At 40.2% G+C, this 22,758-nt stretch overlaps 2 protein-coding genes across 5 annotated transcripts in view; both read left to right on the top strand.

Moving 5' to 3' along the window:
• The window catches only part of LOC148064426 (uncharacterized), an 80,374-nt gene extending 57,884 nt beyond the window's left edge, over window positions 1-22,490 (top strand). For all 4 annotated transcript variants that reach the window (XM_087809572.1, XM_087809573.1, XM_087809571.1 and 1 more), the window contains one exon: window positions 22,387-22,490. The gene's annotated coding sequence lies outside the window, so the exon portion shown is untranslated. The remainder of the gene's footprint in view (window positions 1-22,386) is intronic.
• On the top strand, window positions 18,499-22,448 carry LOC148064427 (myosin phosphatase Rho-interacting protein-like). The gene is made up of 9 exons (XM_087809644.1): window positions 18,499-18,523; window positions 18,626-18,807; window positions 19,307-19,525; window positions 19,583-19,730; window positions 19,789-19,906; window positions 21,734-21,893; window positions 21,951-22,034; window positions 22,093-22,179; window positions 22,236-22,448. Exons 1-9 carry the CDS (start codon window positions 18,499-18,501, stop codon window positions 22,368-22,370), a joined length of 1,158 nt encoding a protein of 385 aa, XP_087665770.1. The 3' UTR covers window positions 22,371-22,448.
• Window positions 22,491-22,758: the final 268 nt, after the last annotated feature.

The following is a 22,758-nucleotide window of genomic DNA, read 5'->3' as shown; positions in this document are numbered from 1 at the left end:
ATACCCTATCCGGGGTCATCAGGGGTCACAGGTGACTTTGTTGGTATTAACTCGAACAGCACATGCGCGAGATGGATACATTCAGTGCTTGAAGCACCGCCTCTGGCGGTCAGTAAGGACGAAATAGAACAACATTCTTTTATTTGTAGCCTTTTAAATACAAATCCAACGGAGCACGGAACATGACTCACGGCTTTTATAGCTCTGGTGTCAGGAGTGTTTGGACAGAAGCCCGCGGAGCTCCATGTGTCGGCGGGTGAGAAGGAGCAACTTATTCATTCACCACCGACTCTTTCTTTTGTTCCGGTACGAAACCGGTTCCGTTGCCTGCGAGGCTGATGTGGTGTCGTCATGAACGAGACTCATTCTTTCCATCTTTTCGTCCCGTTCTCTCGTTTGTACTCATCTGCTCAGAGATGACAGTCGTCTGCGGGAACTTCCTGATCATTTGACTAAGAGTTGACTGGTGGTGATGATGAGGATCAGCGCCTCCGTCTCAAGACCCGGTCAACGCTGTAAACCTTTTAAAGAAAAACAAAATGAAGACCTTTTTTTTACCTCGTTCATAGACAACCATCTTAGTTATTACCTGATGGTGCTTTGCCGCCCAGCCCGCCACACACACGCAACATAGATGTAGAGTTTAAACATTATAATAGCTTTTCCTTGATTTGATGACTCTTTAAAGTATATATTTTTATTGAATATTGTTTTGATTGTTTAAGCGCTTTGTGACCCTGGTCTGGAAAAGCGCTCTATAAATACAAATGACTTACTTGCTTACTTAGTATTGTAGCGACCAGTCAGCCGTCACTAAATAGAGCAGTGTGAAGAAAGGCATCATGGGAGTTTAGCTGGCACCCTAAGTAAGGCCGGTGCGGTAAATATGATGAGGAGGCGGATTGTTGTATTTTCTGACTGAAGTTTTATACAATATATTGTATAAAATAATAATAATTATAAAATAATAATATGGAAATATGAAAAATAATCTGTGAAACAACAATACTGCGTGAGGTGAACCCCGATATCGCGAGGAACCACCTTAACAACAATAAACAAAAGAAAAACTGATTATAACAATTGTTATAACACAATGTTACTTTTAAAACTTTTAAAGCAGCACTACGTAACATTTTCTTCTGCATTAGAGTCACAGATTCTCCATGTAAAGTGATGTACATCGAGAATTGATGTCGGAGCTCAAATGTGACCAAATATTGCAGGAAATACATATTTAAAATACAAATGTTACCTAGTGCTGCTTTAATAACGAGCAAAGAAATGACATTATTTAGATATAATTCATTAATTCAAAGATTAAATATGTAAGAATGAACTAAAAGGCGTCTGAGGTTTGAAAGTGAAAACCAAATGTTTCTCGTCTGCAGCCTGATCTGCTGAACTTCAAGAAAGGTTGGATGGTTCTGTTGGACGACAGCCAGCAGGTAGAAACACTTCCACACGTCAACAGTTTGTACTTCATTGACTCTTTGATTCTTATCCCAGTGGAAGAAATACTGGTTCGTTCTCTCCGCGGACAGACTGAGGTACTACAAGGACTCCGTCGCCGAAGAGGTTTGTACTTTTGAAGTCGTCGTCCCCTGAGCTGTCAATCAATCACTCTCGTCGATCACTCTCGTCGATCACTCTCTTCGATTCACTCTCGTCAATCACTCTCTTCGATCACTCTCTTCGATCACTCTCTTCGATTCACTCTCGTCAATCACTCTCATCAATCACTCTCGTCAATCACTCTCATCAATCTCCAGGCGTCAGACCTGGAGGGAGAACTGGATCTTTCCAAGTGTTACAACGTGTCCGAGCTGCAGGTCCAGAGGAACTACGGTTTCCAGATCGACATGAGAGTTTGAAGACCAGCAGGTGATGTTCTTCAGGACAAACGTTGATGTTTCTACTCTCAGACCAGCAGAGGCGTCTTCACGCTCTCGGCCATGACGGCCGGGATCCGCAAGAACTGGATCCAGGCCCTGATGAAGAACGTCCACCCGGCCCACGCTCCCGATGTTGCCAGGTGGGAACTCTATGGAAGTATATCAGTGTCAGAGTATTATTGTATGGAAGTATATCAGTGTCAGAGTATTATTGTATGGAAGTATATCAGAGTCAGAGTATTATTGTATGGAAGTATATCAGAGTCAGAGTATTATTGTATGGAAGTATATCAGAGTCAGAGTATTATTGTATGGAAGTATATCAGTGTCAGAGTATTATTGTATGGAAGTATATCAGTGTCAGAGTATTATTGTATGGAAGTATATCAGAGTCAGAGTATTATTGTATGGAAGTATATCAGAGTCAGAGTATTATTGTATGGAAGTATATCAGAGTCAGAGTATTATTGTATGGAAGTATATCAGTGTCAGAGTATTATTGTATGGAAGTATATAAGAGTCAGAGTATTATTGTATGGAAGTATATCAGTGTCAGAGTATTATTGTATGGAAGTATATCAGAGTCAGAGTATTATTGTATGGAAGTATATCAGAGTCAGAGTATTATTGTATGGAAGTATATCAGTGTCAGAGTATTATTGTATGGAAGTATATCAGAGTCAGAGTATTATTGTATGGAAGTATATCAGAGTCAGAGTATTATTGTACGGAAGTATATCAGTGTCAGAGTATTATTGTATGGAAGTATATCAGAGTCAGAGTATTATTGTATGGAAGTATATCAGTGTCAGAGTATTATTGTATGGAAGTATATCAGAGTCAGAGTATTATTGTATGGAAGTATATCAGAGTCAGAGTATTATTGTATGGAAGTATATCAGTGTCAGAGTATTATTGTATGGAAGTATATCAGAGTCAGAGTATTATTGTATGGAAGTATATCAGTGTCAGAGTATTATTGTATGGAAGTATATCAACGTCAGAGTATTATTGTATGGAAGTATATCAGAGTCAGAGTATTATTGTATGGAAGTATATCAGCGTCAATAGTATTCTTGTATGGAAGTATATCAGCGTCAGAGTATTATTGTATGGAAGTATCTCAGAGTCAGAGTATTATTGTATGGAAGTATATCAGTGTCAGAGTATTATTGTATGGAAGTATCTCAGCGTCAGAGTATTATTGTATGGAAGAATGTCAGAGTCAGAGTATTATTGTATGGAAGTATATCATTGTCAGAGTATTATTGTATGGAAGTATATCAGCGTCAGAGTATTATTGTATGGAAGTATATCAGAGTCAGAGTATTATTGTATGGAAGTATATCAGTGTCAGAGTATTATTGTATGGAAGTATATCAGCGTCAGAGTATTATTGTATGGAAGTATATCAGTGTCAGAGTATTATTGTATGGAAGTATATCAGAGTCAGAGTATTATTGTATGGAAGTATATCAGAGTCAGAGTATTATTGTATGGAAGTATATCAGAGTCAGAGTATTATTGTATGGAAGTATATCAGAGTCAGAGTATTATTGTATGGAAGTATATCAGAGTCAGAGTATTATTGTATGGAAGTATATCAGTGTCAGAGTATTATTGTATGGAAGTATATAAGAGTCAGAGTATTATTGTATGGAAGTATATCAGTGTCAGAGTATTATTGTATGGAAGTATATCAGAGTCAGAGTATTATTGTATGGAAGTATATCAGAGTCAGAGTATTATTGTATGGAAGTATATCAGTGTCAGAGTATTATTGTATGGAAGTATATCAGAGTCAGAGTATTATTGTATGGAAGTATATCAGAGTCAGAGTATTATTGTCTGGAAGTATATCAGTGTCAGAGTATTATTGTATGGAAGTATATCAGAGTCAGAGTATTATTGTATGGAAGTATATCAGTGTCAGAGTATTATTGTATGGAAGTATATCAGAGTCAGAGTATTATTGTATGGAAGTATATCAGAGTCAGAGTATTATTGTATGGAAGTATATCAGTGTCAGAGTATTATTGTATGGAAGTATATCAGAGTCAGAGTATTATTGTATGGAAGTATATCAGTGTCAGAGTATTATTGTATGGAAGTATATCAACGTCAGAGTATTATTGTATGGAAGTATATCAGAGTCAGAGTATTATTGTATGGAAGTATATCAGCGTCAATAGTATTCTTGTATGGAAGTATATCAGCGTCAGAGTATTATTGTATGGAAGTATCTCAGAGTCAGAGTATTATTGTATGGAAGTATATCAGTGTCAGAGTATTATTGTATGGAAGTATCTCAGCGTCAGAGTATTATTGTATGGAAGAATGTCAGAGTCAGAGTATTATTGTATGGAAGTATATCATTGTCAGAGTATTATTGTATGGAAGTATATCAGCGTCAGAGTATTATTGTATGGAAGTATATCAGAGTCAGAGTATTATTGTATGGAAGTATATCAGTGTCAGAGTATTATTGTATGGAAGTATATCAGCGTCAGAGTATTATTGTATGGAAGTATATCAGTGTCAGAGTATTATTGTATGGAAGTATATCAGAGTCAGAGTATTATTGTATGGAAGTATATTAGAGTCAGAGTATTATTGTATGGAAGTATATCAGAGTCAGAGTATTATCGTATGGAAGTATATCAGTGTCAGAGTATTATCGTATGGAAGTATATCAGCGTTAAGAGTATTATTGTATGGAAGTATATCAGTGTCAGAGTATTTTTGTAAGGAAGTATATCAGTGTCAGAGTATTATTGTATGGAAGTATATCAGCGTTAAGAGTTTATTGTTTGGAAGTATATCAGTGTCAGAGTATTATTTTATGGAAGTATATCAGAGTCAGAGAATTATTGTATGGAAGTATATCAGTGTCAGAGTATTATTGTATGGAAGTATATCAGCGTTAAGAGTTTATTGTATGGAAGTATATCAGTGTCAGAGTATTATTGTAAGGAAGTATATCAGTGTCAGAGTATTATCGTATGGAAGTATATCAGCGTTAAGAGTTTATTGTATGGAAGTATATCAGTGTCAGAGTATTATTGTAAGGAAGTATATCAGTGTCAGAGTATTATTGTATGGAAGTATATCAGCGTTAAGAGTTTATTGTATGGAAGTATATCAGTGTCAGAGTATTATTTTATGGAAGTATATCAGAGTCAGAGAATTATTGTATGGAAGTATATCAGTGTCAGAGTATTATTGTATGGAAGTATATCAGAGTCAGAGTATTATTGTATGGAAGTATATCAGTGTCAGAGTATTATTGTATGGAAGTATATCAGAGTCAGAGTATTATTGTATGGAAGTATATCAGAGTCAGAGTATTATTGTATGGAAGTATATCAGAGTCAGAGTATTATTGTATGGAAGTATATCAGTGTCAGAGTATTATTGTATGGAAGTATATCAGTGTCAGAGTATTATTGTATGGAAGTATATCAGAGTCAGAGTATTATTGCATGGAAGTATATCAGAGTCAGAGTATTATTGTATGGAAGTATATCAGAGTCAGAGTATTATTGTATGGAAGTATATCAGTGTCAGAGTATTATTGTATGGAAGTATATAAGAGTCAGAGTATTATTGTATGGAAGTATATCAGTGTCAGAGTATTATTGTATGGAAGTATATCAGAGTCAGAGTATTATTGTATGGAAGTATATCAGAGTCAGAGTATTATTGTATGGAAGTATATCAGTGTCAGAGTATTATTGTATGGAAGTATATCAGAGTCAGAGTATTATTGTATGGAAGTATATCAGAGTCAGAGTATTATTGTATGGAAGTATATCAGTGTCAGAGTATTATTGTATGGAAGTATATCAGAGTCAGAGTATTATTGTATGGAAGTATATCAGTGTCAGAGTATTATTGTATGGAAGTATATCAGAGTCAGAGTATTATTGTATGGAAGTATATCAGAGTCAGAGTATTATTGTATGGAAGTATATCAGAGTCAGAGTATTATTGTATGGAAGTATATCAGTGTCAGAGTATTATTGTATGGAAGTATATCAGTGTCAGAGTATTATTGTATGGAAGTATATCAGAGTCAGAGTATTATTGTATGGAAGTATATCAGCGTCAATAGTATTCTTGTATGGAAGTATATCAGCGTCAGAGTATTATTGTATGGAAGTATCTCAGAGTCAGAGTATTATTGTATGGAAGTATATCAGTGTCAGAGTATTATTGTATGGAAGTATCTCAGCGTCAGAGTATTATTGTATGGAAGAATGTCAGAGTCAGAGTATTATTGTATGGAAGTATATCAGTGTCAGAGTATTATTGTAAGGAAGTATATCAGTGTCAGAGTATTATTGTATGGAAGTATATCAGCGTTAAGAGTTTATTGTATGGAAGTATATCAGTGTCAGAGTATTATTTTATGGAAGTATATCAGAGTCAGAGAATTATTGTATGGAAGTATATCAGTGTCAGAGTATTATTGTATGGAAGTATATCAGAGTCAGAGTATTATTGTATGGAAGTATATCAGTGTCAGAGTATTATTGTATGGAAGTATATCAGAGTCAGAGTATTATTGTATGGAAGTATATCAGAGTCAGAGTATTATTGTATGGAAGTATATCAGAGTCAGAGTATTATTGTATGGAAGTATATCAGTGTCAGAGTATTATTGTATGGAAGTATATCAGTGTCAGAGTATTATTGTATGGAAGTATATCAGAGTCAGAGTATTATTGTATGGAAGTATATCAGAGTCAGAGTATTATTGTATGGAAGTATATCAGAGTCAGAGTATTATTGTATGGAAGTATATCAGTGTCAGAGTATTATTGTATGGAAGTATATCAGAGTCAGAGTATTATTGTATGGAAGTATATCAGTGTCAGAGTATTATTGTATGGAAGTATATCAGAGTCAGAGTATTATTGTATGGAAGTATATCAGAGTCAGAGTATTATTGTATGGAAGTATATCAGTGTCAGAGTATTATTGTATGGAAGTATATCAGAGTCAGAGTATTATTGTATGGAAGTATATCAGAGTCAGAGTATTATTGTATGGAAGTATATCAGTGTCAGAGTATTATTGTATGGAAGTATATCAGAGTCAGAGTATTATTGTATGGAAGTATATCAGTGTCAGAGTATTATTGTATGGAAGTATATCAGAGTCAGAGTATTATTGTATGGAAGTATATCAGAGTCAGAGTATTATTGTATGGAAGTATATCAGAGTCAGAGTATTATTGTATGGAAGTATATCAGTGTCAGAGTATTATTGTATGGAAGTATATCAGTGTCAGAGTATTATTGTATGGAAGTATATCAGAGTCAGAGTATTATTGTATGGAAGTATATCAGCGTCAATAGTATTCTTGTATGGAAGTATATCAGCGTCAGAGTATTACTGTATGGAAGTATCTCAGAGTCAGAGTATTATTGTATGGAAGTATATCAGTGTCAGAGTATTATTGTATGGAAGTATCTCAGCGTCAGAGTATTATTGTATGGAAGAATGTCAGAGTCAGAGTATTATTGTATGGAAGTATATCAGTGTCAGAGTATTATTGTATGGAAGTATATCAGCGTCAGAGTATTATTGTATGGAAGTATATCAGAGTCAGAGTATTATTGTATGGAAGTATATCAGTGTCAGAGTATTATTGTATGGAAGTATATCAGCGTCAGAGTATTATTGTATGGAAGTATATCAGTGTCAGAGTATTATTGTATGGAAGTATATCAGAGTCAGAGTATTATTGTATGGAAATATATCAGAGTCAGAGTATTATCGTATGGAAGTATATCAGAGTCAGAGTATTATCGTATGGAAGTATATCAGTGTCAGAGTATTATCGTATGGAAGTATATCAGCGTTAAGAGTTTATTGTATGGAAGTATATCAGTGTTAGAGTATTATTGTAAGGAAGTATATCAGTGTCAGAGTATTATTGTATGGAAGTATATCAGCGTTAAGAGTTTATTGTATGGAAGTATATCAGTGTCAGAGTATTATTTTATGGAAGTATATCAGAGTCAGAGAATTATTGTATGGCAGAATATCAGTGTCAGAGTATTATTGTATGGAAGTATATCAGAGTCAGAGTATTATTGTATGGAAGTATATCAGTGTCAGAGTATTATTGTATGGAAGTATATCAGCGTTAAGAGTTTATTGTATGGAAGTATATCAGTGTCCGAGTATTATTGTATGGAAGTATATCAGTGTCAGAGTATTATTGTATGGAAGTATATCAGCGTTAAGAGTTTATTGTATGGAAGTATATCAGTGTCAGAGTATTATTTTATGGAAGTATATCAGAGTCAGAGAATTATTGTATGGCAGTATATCAGTGTCAGAGTATTATTGTATGGAAGTATATCAGAGTCAGAGTATTATTGTATGGAAGTATATCAGTGTCAGAGTATTATTGTATGGAAGTATATCAGTGTCAGAGTATTATTGTATGGAAGTATATCAGTGTCAGAGTATTATTGTATGGAAGTATATCAGAGTCAGAGTATTATTGTATGGAAGTATATCAGCGTCAATAGTATTCTTGTATGGAAGTATATCAGCGTCAGAGTATTATTGTATGGAAGTATCTCAGAGTCAGAGTATTATTGTATGGAAGTATATCAGTGTCAGAGTATTATTGTATGGAAGTATCTCAGCGTCAGAGTATTATTGTATGGAAGAATGTCAGAGTCAGAGTATTATTGTATGGAAGTATATCAGTGTCAGAGTATTATTGTATGGAAGTATATCAGCGTCAGAGTATTATTGTATGGAAGTATATCAGTGTCAGAGTATTATTGTATGGAAGTATATCAGCGTCAGAGTATTATTGTATGGAAGTATATCAGTGTCAGAGTATTATTGTATGGAAGTATATCAGAGTCAGAGTATTATTGTATGGAAGTATATCAGAGTCAGAGTATTATTGTAAGGAAGTATATCAGAGTCAGAGTATTATCGTATGGAAGTATATCAGTGTCAGAGTATTATCGTATGGAAGTATATCAGCGTTAAGAGTTTATTGTATGGAAGTATATCAGTGTCAGAGTATTATTGTAAGGAAGTATATCAGTGTCAGAGTATTATTGTATGGAAGTATATCAGCGTTAAGAGTTTATTGTATGGAAGTATATCAGTGTCAGAGTATTATTTTATGGAAGTATATCAGAGTCAGAGAATTATTGTATGGCAGTATATCAGTGTCAGAGTATTATTGTATGGAAGTATATCAGAGTCAGAGTATTATTGTATGGAAGTATATCAGTGTCAGAGTATTATTGTATGGAAGTATATCAGAGTCAGAGTATTATTGTATGGAAGTATATCAGAGTCAGAGTATTATTGTATGGAAGTATATCAGTGTCAGAGTATTATTGTATGGAAGTATATCAGAGTCAGAGTATTATTGTATGGAAGTATATCAGAGTCAGAGTATTATTGTATGGAAGTATATCAGTGTCAGAGTATTATTGTATGGAAGTATATCAGAGTCAGAGTATTATTGTATGGAAGTATATCAGTGTCAGAGTATTATTGTATGGAAGTATATCAGAGTCAGAGTATTATTGTATGGAAGTATATCAGAGTCAGAGTATTATTGTATGGAAGTATATCAGAGTCAGAGTATTATTGTATGGAAGTATATCAGTGTCAGAGTATTATTGTATGGAAGTATATCAGTGTCAGAGTATTATTGTATGGAAGTATATCAGAGTCAGAGTATTATTGTATGGAAGTATATCAGCGTCAATAGTATTCTTGTATGGAAGTATATCAGCGTCAGAGTATTATTGTATGGAAGTATCTCAGAGTCAGAGTATTATTGTATGGAAGTATATCAGTGTCAGAGTATTATTGTATGGAAGTATCTCAGCGTCAGAGTATTATTGTATGGAAGAATGTCAGAGTCAGAGTATTATTGTATGGAAGTATATCAGTGTCAGAGTATTATTGTAAGGAAGTATATCAGTGTCAGAGTATTATTGTATGGAAGTATATCAGCGTTAAGAGTTTATTGTATGGAAGTATATCAGTGTCAGAGTATTATTTTATGGAAGTATATCAGAGTCAGAGAATTATTGTATGGAAGTATATCAGTGTCAGAGTATTATTGTATGGAAGTATATCAGAGTCAGAGTATTATTGTATGGAAGTATATCAGTGTCAGAGTATTATTGTATGGAAGTATATCAGAGTCAGAGTATTATTGTATGGAAGTATATCAGAGTCAGAGTATTATTGTATGGAAGTATATCAGAGTCAGAGTATTATTGTATGGAAGTATATCAGTGTCAGAGTATTATTGTATGGAAGTATATCAGTGTCAGAGTATTATTGTATGGAAGTATATCAGAGTCAGAGTATTATTGTATGGAAGTATATCAGAGTCAGAGTATTATTGTATGGAAGTATATCAGAGTCAGAGTATTATTGTATGGAAGTATATCAGTGTCAGAGTATTATTGTATGGAAGTATATCAGAGTCAGAGTATTATTGTATGGAAGTATATCAGTGTCAGAGTATTATTGTATGGAAGTATATCAGAGTCAGAGTATTATTGTATGGAAGTATATCAGAGTCAGAGTATTATTGTATGGAAGTATATCAGTGTCAGAGTATTATTGTATGGATGTATATCAGAGTCAGAGTATTATTGTATGGAAGTATATCAGAGTCAGAGTATTATTGTATGGAAGTATATCAGTGTCAGAGTATTATTGTATGGAAGTATATCAGAGTCAGAGTATTATTGTATGGAAGTATATCAGTGTCAGAGTATTATTGTATGGAAGTATATCAGAGTCAGAGTATTATTGTATGGAAGTATATCAGAGTCAGAGTATTATTGTATGGAAGTATATCAGAGTCAGAGTATTATTGTATGGAAGTATATCAGTGTCAGAGTATTATTGTATGGAAGTATATCAGTGTCAGAGTATTATTGTATGGAAGTATATCAGAGTCAGAGTATTATTGTATGGAAGTATATCAGCGTCAATAGTATTCTTGTATGGAAGTATATCAGCGTCAGAGTATTACTGTATGGAAGTATCTCAGAGTCAGAGTATTATTGTATGGAAGTATTTCAGTGTCAGAGTATTATTGTATGGAAGTATCTCAGCGTCAGAGTATTATTGTATGGAAGAATGTCAGAGTCAGAGTATTATTGTATGGAAGTATATCAGTGTCAGAGTATTATTGTATGGAAGTATATCAGCGTCAGAGTATTATTGTATGGAAGAATGTCAGAGTCATAGTATTATTGTATGGAAGTATATCAGTGTCAGAGTATTATTGTATGGAAGTATATCAGCGTCAGAGTATTATTGTATGGAAGTATATCAGAGTCAGAGTATTATTGTATGGAAGTATATCAGTGTCAGAGTATTATTGTATGGAAGTATATCAGCGTCAGAGTATTATTGTATGGAAGTATATCAGTGTCAGAGTATTATTGTATGGAAGTATATCAGAGTCAGAGTATTATTGTATGGAAGTATATCAGAGTCAGAGTATTATTGTATGGAAGTATATCAGAGTCAGAGTATTATCGTATGGAAGTATATCAGTGTCAGAGTATTATCGTATGGAAGTATATCAGCGTTAAGAGTTTATTGTATGGAAGTATATCAGTGTCAGAGTATTATTGTAAGGAAGTATATCAGTGTCAGAGTATTATTGTATGGAAGTATATCAGCGTTAAGAGTTTATTGTATGGAAGTATATCAGTGTCAGAGTATTATTTTATGGAAGTATATCAGAGTCAGAGAATTATTGTATGGCAGTATATCAGTGTCAGAGTATTATTGTATGGAAGTATATCAGAGTCAGAGTATTATTGTATGGAAGTATATCAGTGTCAGAGTATTATTGTATGGAAGTATATCAGCGTTAAGAGTTTATTGTATGGAAGTATATCAGTGTCCGAGTATTATTGTATGGAAGTATATCAGTGTCAGAGTATTATTGTATGGAAGTATATCAGCGTTAAGAGTTTATTGTAAAGAAGTATATCAGTGTCAGAGTATTATTTTATGGAAGTATATCAGAGTCAGAGAATTATTGTATGGCAGTATATCAGTGTCAGAGTATTATTGTATGGAAGTATATCAGAGTCAGAGTATTATTGTATGGAAGTATATCAGTGTCAGAGTATTATTGTATGGAAGTATATCAGTGTCAGAGTATTATTGTATGGAAGTATATCAGTGTCAGAGTATTATTGTATGGAAGTATATCAGAGTCAGAGTATTATTGTATGGAAGTATATCAGCGTCAATAGTATTCTTGTATGGAAGTATATCAGCGTCAGAGTATTATTGTATGGAAGTATCTCAGAGTCAGAGTATTATTGTATGGAAGTATATCAGTGTCAGAGTATTATTGTATGGAAGTATCTCAGCGTCAGAGTATTATTGTATGGAAGAATGTCAGAGTCAGAGTATTATTGTATGGAAGTATATCAGTGTCAGAGTATTATTGTATGGAAGTATATCAGCGTCAGAGTATTATTGTATGGAAGTATATCAGTGTCAGAGTATTATTGTATGGAAGTATATCAGCGTCAGAGTATTATTGTATGGAAGTATATCAGTGTCAGAGTATTATTGTATGGAAGTATATCAGAGTCAGAGTATTATTGTATGGAAGTATATCAGAGTCAGAGTATTATTGTATGGAAGTATATCAGAGTCAGAGTATTATCGTATGGAAGTATATCAGTGTCAGAGTATTATCGTATGGAAGTATATCAGCGTTAAGAGTTTATTGTATGGAAGTATATCAGTGTCAGAGTATTATTGTAAGGAAGTATATCAGTGTCAGAGTATTATTGTATGGAAGTATATCAGCGTTAAGAGTTTATTGTATGGAAGTATATCAGTGTCAGAGTATTATTTTATGGAAGTATATCAGAGTCAGAGAATTATTGTATGGCAGTATATCAGTGTCAGAGTATTATTGTATGGAAGTATATCAGAGTCAGAGTATTATTGTATGGAAGTATATCAGTGTCAGAGTATTATTGTATGGAAGTGTATCAGCGTTAAGAGTTTATTGTATGGAAGTATATCAGTGTCCGAGTATTATTGTATGGAAGTATATCAGTGTCAGAGTATTATTGTATGGAAGTATATCAGCGTTAAGAGTTTATTGTATGGAAGTATATCAGTGTCAGAGTATTATTTTATGGAAGTATATCAGAGTCAGAGAATTATTGTATGGCAGTATATCAGTGTCAGAGTATTATTGTATGGAAGTTTATCAGAGTCAGAGTATTATTGTATGGAAGTATATCAGTGTCAGAGTATTATTGTATGGAAGTATATCAGCGTTAAGAGTTTATTGTATGGAAGTATATCAGTGTCCGAGTGTTATTGTATGGAAGTATATCAGAGTCAGAGTATTATTGTATTGAAATATATCAGTGTCAGAGTATTATTGTATGGAAGTATATCAGTGTCAGAGTATTATTGTATGGAAGTACATATATCAGCGTCAGAGAATTGTTTCAAAAACTTCATTGAAATGTGTTTTTAAGCATTGAATATATATTTTACTTAATAATTGAATTCAATAATCCATATATTTAAGGTTGAATTTGTTCATTTAATTTTAATGATTTAATTTAGAAAAAGGAATAATTTTTAATTGAATGAATTTTCCTCTTAAAAATACAGTTTGAGATATATTGTTTGTTTTTAGTTGAATTCGTTTATATACTTTGTTAATTTTTTTAATAATTTGGTGAAATCATTTCTTTATTACTATATATATATATATATATAGTTAATATACTAGAACTAAGTTCTCTGGTGAAAATATTATAGCAACATTTTTATATTGAATTTAAAAAACTATGAATTAAACAGTATTTCATTTAGAACATTTATTTTTTATTTATTCAAATCAGAATATTAAACTCTATGTGTAAAAAAAAAAAATATATATATATATTATTTAAAATATGTCCGATTTTTTCAGATTCAATAAATGTAATTATTGAAATATTTATTGAAGGTTAGACAGGTTTTTATTGAATAATACAATTTAATTAAATAAAGAAATGCGTATGTGTATAAAAATAGTTATGCCATATTTTTATATTAATTATAAAAGAAGAATAAAAAAAAGAGAAAAATTGTATTTATTTTTTTAGTAGAATTTAAAAGTTTTTCATTTTAAAAAGATGCATTTGATTCAATTAAAATAACAATCTTTCAACACATTATGAACATTAATATAAATATATATAATATTGTAGCGAGCTTCAATGAGCGTCAGGCAAGAAGAACAAGGGTGTCTTTTCCACACTGTCACAGACAGGTGCCTTTTATTTAACAGAGCCCGTACAGGCTTGTCTAAACATGTAAAACATGGTGAGGGAGACTAATTCTCCCACACCTCTCACTCATTGTGCCGAACTTGAGGACCCATAATGCACCAGTCGCTAAATAGCCCCCACCTGAGGGGTCAGTCGTCCCCGACAACCCCAACATCTAGCACAAAGTCTCTAAACCTCCCAGGTCGCCGATGCTGTCGGGTAGGCTGTCTAGGTGCGACAGGTGTAGATGGAGAGTAAGGGTCCATGGGGCTCAAGGTGCCGTCTTCAGGAACATCACAACCGGCTGGGGAAGGACTCAGGGGACGGTATGGTGAAAGTCTGTCCTGGTGCAGTACCACCATGCGTCTTCTGTTTGGCAGCCGCACCCGATACACCACTTCAGACAAGCGGTCAATTACTTCACCAGGTCCTTGCCAGTGACTGCGGAGCTTAGGGGAAACTCCCTTTTTGCGGACCGGACAGTAAACCCACACCTTGTCTCCCGGCTCAAAGGCACGCCCTCGACAGCGTGTATTATAGGTCCTCTTTTGCCGGGCGCCAGCACTGTCTTGAGACTGCCGACTGTAGTCGTGTACCACCTGTAGTCGGTCCTTCAGTCTGCGGAGGTAATCCATCTCCTTTCCTCCAGGAATCTCAGGTTCTGGCGGGGCGCCAAATACCAAATCCACTGGTGTCCGCAGCTCTCTCCCGAACATCAGAGCAGCAGGAGTGCATTGGCTGGATTCCTGCACAGCAGATCGGTATGACCACAGAACCAGGGGTAAGTGACGATCCCAGTCCTTTTGATGTTCACTCGTCAAGATAGCAAGCTGAGTGGCAAGAGTCCGATTAAATCGCTCCACCAAACCGTCGCTCTGTGGGTGGAGCGGCATGGTCCTTGTCTTCCTCACCCCCAGCCGTCTGCAGACTTCCTGGAACACCGGGACTCAAAGTTTCGCCCTTGGTCACTGTGGAGCTCGTCAGGAACTCCAAACCGAGAGAACATCTCGTCCACCAACTTCTCTGCTGTTGTGATGGCACTTTGATCTGGTACTGCGTAGGCCTCTGGCCACTTGGGGAAATAATCCATGGCCACCAAGACATAGCGATTGCCAGAGTCTGACACCGGAAAGGGACCAAGAATGTCCACTCCAACTCTCTCCATCGGAGCCCCCACCAAGTACTGTTGGAGTGGGGCATGGGACCGCTGTGTTGGCCCCTTCTGGGCAGTGCAGGCATCACAGCAGTGGACATACAGCTCCACATCTCGTCTGCATCCTGGCCAGTAGAACCGACTCCGAAGGCGATGTAGGGTCTTTGTATTTCCATAGTGTCCTGCCCCCACTGAGCCGTGGACATGCTGAAGAACTTTGGGCCGGAGAGCCTTGGGCACCATGAGCTGCAGGAGGTCTCTTCCTCCCCCTGGTGCTTGCCACTGCCGGTACATCACACCAGTGTGGACCTCGAAGTTGCCCCATTGGGAGTGGTATGCCTTCACCTCGGGTCCTAAAGCCGACACCTCCGACCAGCTTGGACGTTGTCCGGCCTCCAACCAACCCTTCACCGACGCCAAGGTTGCGTCGGCGGCCTGTTGTTGCTTCAGCTCTGGAGGTGTAAGTTCCAACCCATCCTCTTCCCCGCTGCTGGCGCGCACCGATATCACCCTTTGTGCCACATGGTCCCGTTCTTCCTGTCGGCAACAGTACCGACACTCAGCTTCAGCACAGGGGCGATGTGAGAGGGCATCAGCATTTCCATGGAGCTTTCCTGCCCGGTGCTTGATCTCAAAGTCAAAACCTTGGAGCGTTTCCAGCCATCGAGCCACTTGACCTTCAGGGTTCTTGAAACTCAAGAGCCAGGTGAGCGAAGCATGTTCAGTTCGAATAAGGAAGTGATTACCTTGCAAGTATGGCCGGAATTGACGCAGGGCCAGGACCATGGCCAGCAGCTCACGACGGGTGACGCAGTAATTCTTCTCCACCTTGCTAAGTGCCCGACTGAAATAGGCCACAGCTCGTTCTCCATCTTCCCCTTGCTGTGAAAGGACAGCCCCAACGCCAACATTACTGGCATCCGTGTCCACAATGAAGGGCCGCTGCCCATCAGGATATGCCAAGACGGGAGCTTCAGTGAGGGAAGTCTTGAGCTGAGTAAAGGCAGCAGAACAGTCAGCATCCCAGTTGAATGTTTTGCCCTTATCTGTGAGACGATGGAGTGGGCTGGCAATGGTGGCAAAACCCTGGATGAACCGTCGGTAGTACGAAGCCAGACCCAAGAAGCTTCGCAACTGGCCGACATTTGCAGGAGTAGGCCAATCACGAACTGCAGCTATCTTTTCTGGGTTGGTGGCGACCCCATGAGTACTGACAATGTGGCCAAGGAACTCAGTCTCTCTGGTCAGCAGATGACACTTTGCAGGGTTCAACCGTAACCCAGCCTGACGTATAGCCGAGAAAACCTCACCTAGGTTAGCCAGGGCTCCGTCGAAGTCAGCGGCATGCACCAGCAGATCATCCAGGTACACCACACAGCGGTCACGGGGCACGTTAGCTAGAACTCTCTCCATCAGTCGCTCGAACGTAGCAGGTGCATTGCAGAGTCCAAAAGGCATAACCCTGAATTGCCACAGTCCTTGTCCAATGGTGAAGGCTGTCTTTGGTCTTGCCTCCGGGGCCAATTCCACCTGCCAGTATCCACTGTGGAGGTCAAGGGAGCTGAACCAACTGGACCCAGCAATGTTGTCAAGCGCATCATCAATGTGAGGAAGAGGATACGAGTCTTTCTTGGTGACTGCATTCAGGTGCCGATAGTCCACGCAGAACCTCCAAGTACCGTTCTTCTTCTTGACCAAGACAACGGGGGCTGCCCAGGGGCTATCTGATGGTTCAATTACTCCAGCATTGTACATCTCCTGGATCTTTTCAACTGCAACCTTCCGCTTGGAGAGGGCTAACCGATGGGGGCGTAGACGTATGGGTTGAGCGTTACCAGTCTCAATAGCGTGCTGGACAAGTCCAGTCCGCCCACAGTCCTCATCCCTGGCAGCAAAAATGTCTTTATACTCGTCAAGCAGACATTTCAACTGCTGGCCTTGCTGAGGTTCCATGCCGTCACTACTGCGCTGCCAAAGTTGGTGGATTGCTTCCGCAGTCTCTGCAGAGGAAGAAGCTAGTAGGGTTGGTGATAATGCCGTTTGTGGAGCACAAGATCTTGGCATCTCTTGAACTGCTGCTGTCATCCTCCGATGATCAGGCTGTGCCTTCTCCTCCCTACTAGACTTGAGCTCCACTTTTTCCTTGCCCAGGATTATGGTCTTTCCTACTACGTCGACTTGAGCTTCCCAACGACTCAACAGGTCCAGCCCAATGATACACGGATCATGGATGTTGGCAAGCCAAAACTCATGCTCCAACACTTGGTCTCCCGCTCGAACTGTCACCATCTTTTTCCCTAAAATTTTAAACTTTTCTCCAGTTACTGACATCAATTTGGTGTTGGTTGGGGCCCACATTTCGGAAACTCGGCTATTGGCCTCAAGGAGGGTGCCTGGACGGACCAAAGAGATGGTGGACCCAGTGTCCACCAAGGCTTGACATGGCTGACCATCCAGTTGGCAGTACAGGTACAATCCTTGTGTATGTCCACAACGTCCAACCAATGTCCATCTGCCTTGGAGGGAAAGTGGATTTTGGAGTGGGCGGTCCCTCATTGCGTCACTCCACTGCAGTTTCCCACCACCCTGGTAATAGGGGTCGGAGCAGGGCAATCTCTTGCGAAGTGGCCGAGCTGGTCACACCGAAGGCATCGATCTGTCGGACGGGGTCGTCGTCTGGATTGTGGCGGCACTGAGGCTTCCCTCAGTGCCTCGGTTAGGGACACCGGCATGGAGAGACGAACATGCTGTCGTAGTTTTTCTGGTGCCAGCCCTCGTAGAAAAGCGTGGAGTGCTAGTTCTTCTTGGGATGTAGCATTGAAATGCGGATAGCCTTGCCGGGCATACTGCTGCACGTCAGCGGCGAAGGTGCCCAAATTCTCCCCTTCTCGTAGATGGCGACTAGTCAGCTGCTCTCTGCTCTGGTCGGCATGACACGGCTGGCCAAACCGTCTCTGAAGTGCAGTGGTCAGGTTGGGGAAGTCGATGGTTTCCACTGGGGCTAGGTCTAGAAGCACTTGTGTCGCCTTTCCTTCCAAAGCCAGAGCCAAATGGGTCACAGCTTCAGCATTGCTCCACCCATTATGCCGCATTGTTAGTTGCACCTGTGCCAGGTATGGCGCAAGTGGTACCAGTCCATTGTACTTGGGCAGCTTAACCGTTCGCGTGTGTGGAGGCGTACTCATCTGTATCATTGTGTCCGGGCCATCATCTGCATGTAGTCTTGTTCTTTCCGCCAACAGGTGACACTTGCCAGGCTGCTCCTCTGCTCACTCTTCTGGTGGTAGAGAATGCCGATCCAATCTTCTATCCGCCGGTGGCCAAGTCCTCCCTACCCCCAGGGGGCAGTGCGCAGGCGGCTCCTCCTCTCCGGTCTTCTCTTCCAGTAGAGGGAGGTGTTTCCGTATGGCACTTGCTCCATCAGGTCTGTCTTTCCTCAGAAGCCGGGCTCCTCCAGCCACCAGGGGGCGATCAGAAATCATCTTTGGCGTTGCTCTCTTTTCCACCAGGGGAGGACGGTGTTGGCGCTGCAGCCCAAGATTTAGCTCGATTGCTCGCTCAAGTTCGTAGATTTCTCTGTCCATTGTTCAAGAGAAATCCCACTTCTGACACCAATGTAGCGAGCGTCAGGCAAGAAGAACAAGGGTGTCTTTTCCACACTGCCACAGACAGGTGCCTTTTATTTAACAGAGACCGTACAGGCTTGTCTAAACATGTGACGGAGACTAATTCTCCCACACCTCTCACTCATGGTGCCGAACTTGAGGACCCATAATGCACCAGTCGCTACTATATATAATATATATCTTATACATTGGTCTCCATGTCTCCAGCCTGCCGGGCCTTCACCTCTCCTGCGGCGCTCCTGAAGTCCTCCCCAAACCGGACCTGACCCAGGAGTCTACGGAACCCAAACCCCTCAGTGTTCCGGAGCGACGGCGAGAGGGCCGCCACAAGAGGAGACCAGAGAGCAGCTCCTCGCCTCCTCCAGCTGCTGCTGCTTGCTGCGGGAGGAGAACCAGCTCCTCTTGGAGAGGCTGAGGAGCACGAGGGAGGAGGTCAGCACCGGCTCGCAGACGGAGGAACTCATGGAGGTCCAGGAGGAGCAGGGGAGACACGACGAGGAGATGGAGGAGCTGAAGGTGAGTCGAGGAGCCGTCGGGACTCGTCCGGGTCGTGACCTTTTGACCTGCGCACAGGCGGCGTGCGACTCCGCCCTGACCTCCCTGGAGGAGTCTCACCTCAAGCTGGTGGAGGAGCTGCGCAGGAGTCAGCGGCAGGAGGTGCAGCGCCTCCTGCTGGAGAGCGAGCGTCTGCTGCAGGAGGAGGCGTCGGCCACGGCCACAGGTGAGGCGCCAGGTGAGCCTCGGAGCGAGCGAAGGACGAGCGTGTGTTTGTGTCGCAGCCATCGACGCCATCGAGGAGGCGCATCGTCTGCAGCTGCAGCAGGAGGTGAGGAGGAGGCGCGAGGCGGAGAGGAGCAGCGGAGACGCTCGCCTGGACCAGGTGTGCAGACGGCACAGGTTCGTCCAGTTCTCAAGTCCTACGTTACACTCTGGACAAGATGTACTTTTACTCTTTCTTACACTCTTGACTTGACGTGTACTTCAGTTGTGTAGATTTTTATACTTACATTTAAATTATACTAAAAGTACTTTTACTTAGTACTTACTAGTTGTTGTTTTTACTCGTTCAATTATTGGTACTTTCATTTGTAATTAACTAAAAGTAACTCTTTCATAGGATCTTAAATGTACTTCAGCATCAGTTAAAATACTTTATCTCAAGTAGATTTTTATATTCTTAAATGTACTTGTACTTAAGTCAAATTAATTTTACTGGAGTAGATTTAATACTCCTGGCTTTACATTGTACTTCTGTAGAAGCACTTTTACTCATGGATATTTTTATACTCCATAATTTATAATCTTTAACTCACTGATACTCATGTAAAAGTACTTTAACTTGAGTAGATTTTTAACTATTAAATAAGACTAAATACTATAGTAAAATGTCATAAAAGTAAATGTACTTTAATAGACTTATACACTTTAAAATGAACTTGTAATTGATGTCATGAAACTTGAAGTATTTGGTTATCATATTTTCTGACTTGCCATGTTTTGTGTACATGTGTGTGCGTGTGCGTGTGTGTGTGCGTGTGTGAATATGTGTGTGTGTGTGTACATGTGTTTGTACATGTGTGTGTGAACATGTGTACATGTGTGTGTGAACATGTGTACATGTATGCGTGTGTGTACATGTGTTGTACATGTGTGTGTGAACATGTGTACATGTATGTGTGTACATGTGTACATGTGTGTGTGAACATGTGTACGTGTGTGTGTGTGTGTGTACATGTGTGTGTACATGTGTGTGTACATGTGTACAATTGTGTGTACATGTGTACATGTGTGTGTATATGTGTGTGTACATGTGTGTGTGAACATGTGTACGTGTGTGTGTGTGTGTACATGTGTGTGTACATGTGTACATGTGTGTGTACATGTGTGTGTACATGTGTACATGTGTGTGTACATGTGTACATGTGTACATGTGTGTGTACATGTGTGTGTACATGTGTGCATGTGTGTGTACATGTGTGCATGTGTGTGTACATGTGTGTGTACATGTGTACATGTGTGTGTACATGTGTGCATGTGTGTACATTTGTGTGTACATGTGTGTGTACATGTGTGCATGTGTGTGTACATGTGTGTGTACATGTGTGTGTACATGTGTGTGTATATGTGTACATGTGTGTGTACATGTGTGTGTACATGTGTCCATGTGTGTGTACATGTGTGTGTACATGTGTGTACATGTGTACATGTGTGTGTACATGTGTACATGTGTGTGTACATGTGTGTGTACATGTGTGTGTACATGTGTGTGTACATGTGTGTGTACATGTGTGTACATGTGTACATGTGTGTGTACATGTGTGTGTACATGTGTACATGTGTGTGTACATGTGTGCATGTGTGTGTACATGTGGGTGTACATGTGTACATGTGTGTGTACATGTGTGTGTACATGTGTGTGTACGTGTGTACATGTGTGTGTACATGTGTGTGTACATGTGTGTGTACATGTGTGCATGTGTGTGTACATGTGTGTGTACATGTGTGTACATGTGTACATGTGTGTGTACATGTGTGTGTACATGTGTACATGTGTGTGTACATGTGTGTGTACATGTGTGTGTACATGTGTGTGTACATGTGTGCATGTGTGTGTACATGTGTGTGTACATGTGTACATGTGTGTGTACATGTGTGCATGTGTGTACATGTGTGTGTACATGTGTGTGTACATGTGTGTGTACATGTGTACATGTGTGTGTGCAGCGAGGAGGCGGCCTGGTCTCAGCAGGAGCTGCAGGTTCTCTCGCAGCACTTTTCCCTCAAGTGTCTGGAGAACTGTCACCTGGTCCAGGCTCTGGACGCCGAGAGAGAAGCTCTGAGTCAGTGTCAGCAGGAGAACCAGGACCTGAGGACCAGGAACCAGGTGAGTCTCGGGGTCACGACCTTCCACCTGGTTGTGTAACCACATGTTCCGGATCAGGAGCTGAGCAGCAGCCTCGCCGCCGAGATCACTCGCCTGTGCTCGCCGGGTCCGGGTCCGAGGACGGAGGTCTACACGCTGCAGGTCCGTGAGTCACCGACGGAGCCGAGGTCACGGCGACTCACCGTCACTTCCTCCTCAGGTCAGCCTGCGAGTCCGAGAGTCGGAGCTGCAGAGTCTGAAGCAGGAGGTCTCGTCGCTGAAGGAAGACCTGCAGGTCGCTCAGAAGGTGAGTCGGACCTCGCCCCGGCGCCAGACCCGAGTCACATCCCGTCCCCCTGGCAGGAGCGCCGGAGCGCCGGCCGCATGTACGAGGACTCGCGCGCCGAGCTGAGCGCGGTCAGAACCAGAGCCGAGCGAGAGCTGGAGGAGCTGAGGGAGAAGCTGAGGCTGGCCAATCAGGCGCTGGAGCTGACCTGACCCCGAGGTGGTCCAGACGTTCCTCACGTGGTCCTTTACGTGGTCCTCACGTGGTCCTCTCGTGGTCCTCACGTGGTCCTCACGTGGTCCTTTACGTGGTCCTCACGTGGTCCTCACGTGGTCCTCACGTGGTCCTCCCGTGGTCCTCTCGTGGTCCTCACGTGGTCCTCACGTGGTCCTCTCGTGGTCCTCACGTGGTCCTCTCGTGGTCCTCACGTGGTCCTCTCGTGGTCCTCACGTGGTCCTCCCGTGGTCCTCTCGTGGTCCTCACGTGGTCCTCTCGTGGTCCTCACGTGGTCCTCACGTGGTCCTCACGTGGTCCTCTCGTGGTCCTCTCGTGGTCCTCACGTGGTCCTCTCGTGGTCCTCTCGTGGTCCTCACGTGGTCC

Source organism: Callionymus lyra, chromosome 15 (assembly GCF_982586985.1).
Source record: "Callionymus lyra chromosome 15, fCalLyr1.hap1.1, whole genome shotgun sequence".
Taxonomy (NCBI): domain Eukaryota; kingdom Metazoa; phylum Chordata; class Actinopteri; order Syngnathiformes; family Callionymidae; genus Callionymus; species Callionymus lyra.
This window is presented reverse-complemented; position numbering and strand designations above follow the sequence as displayed.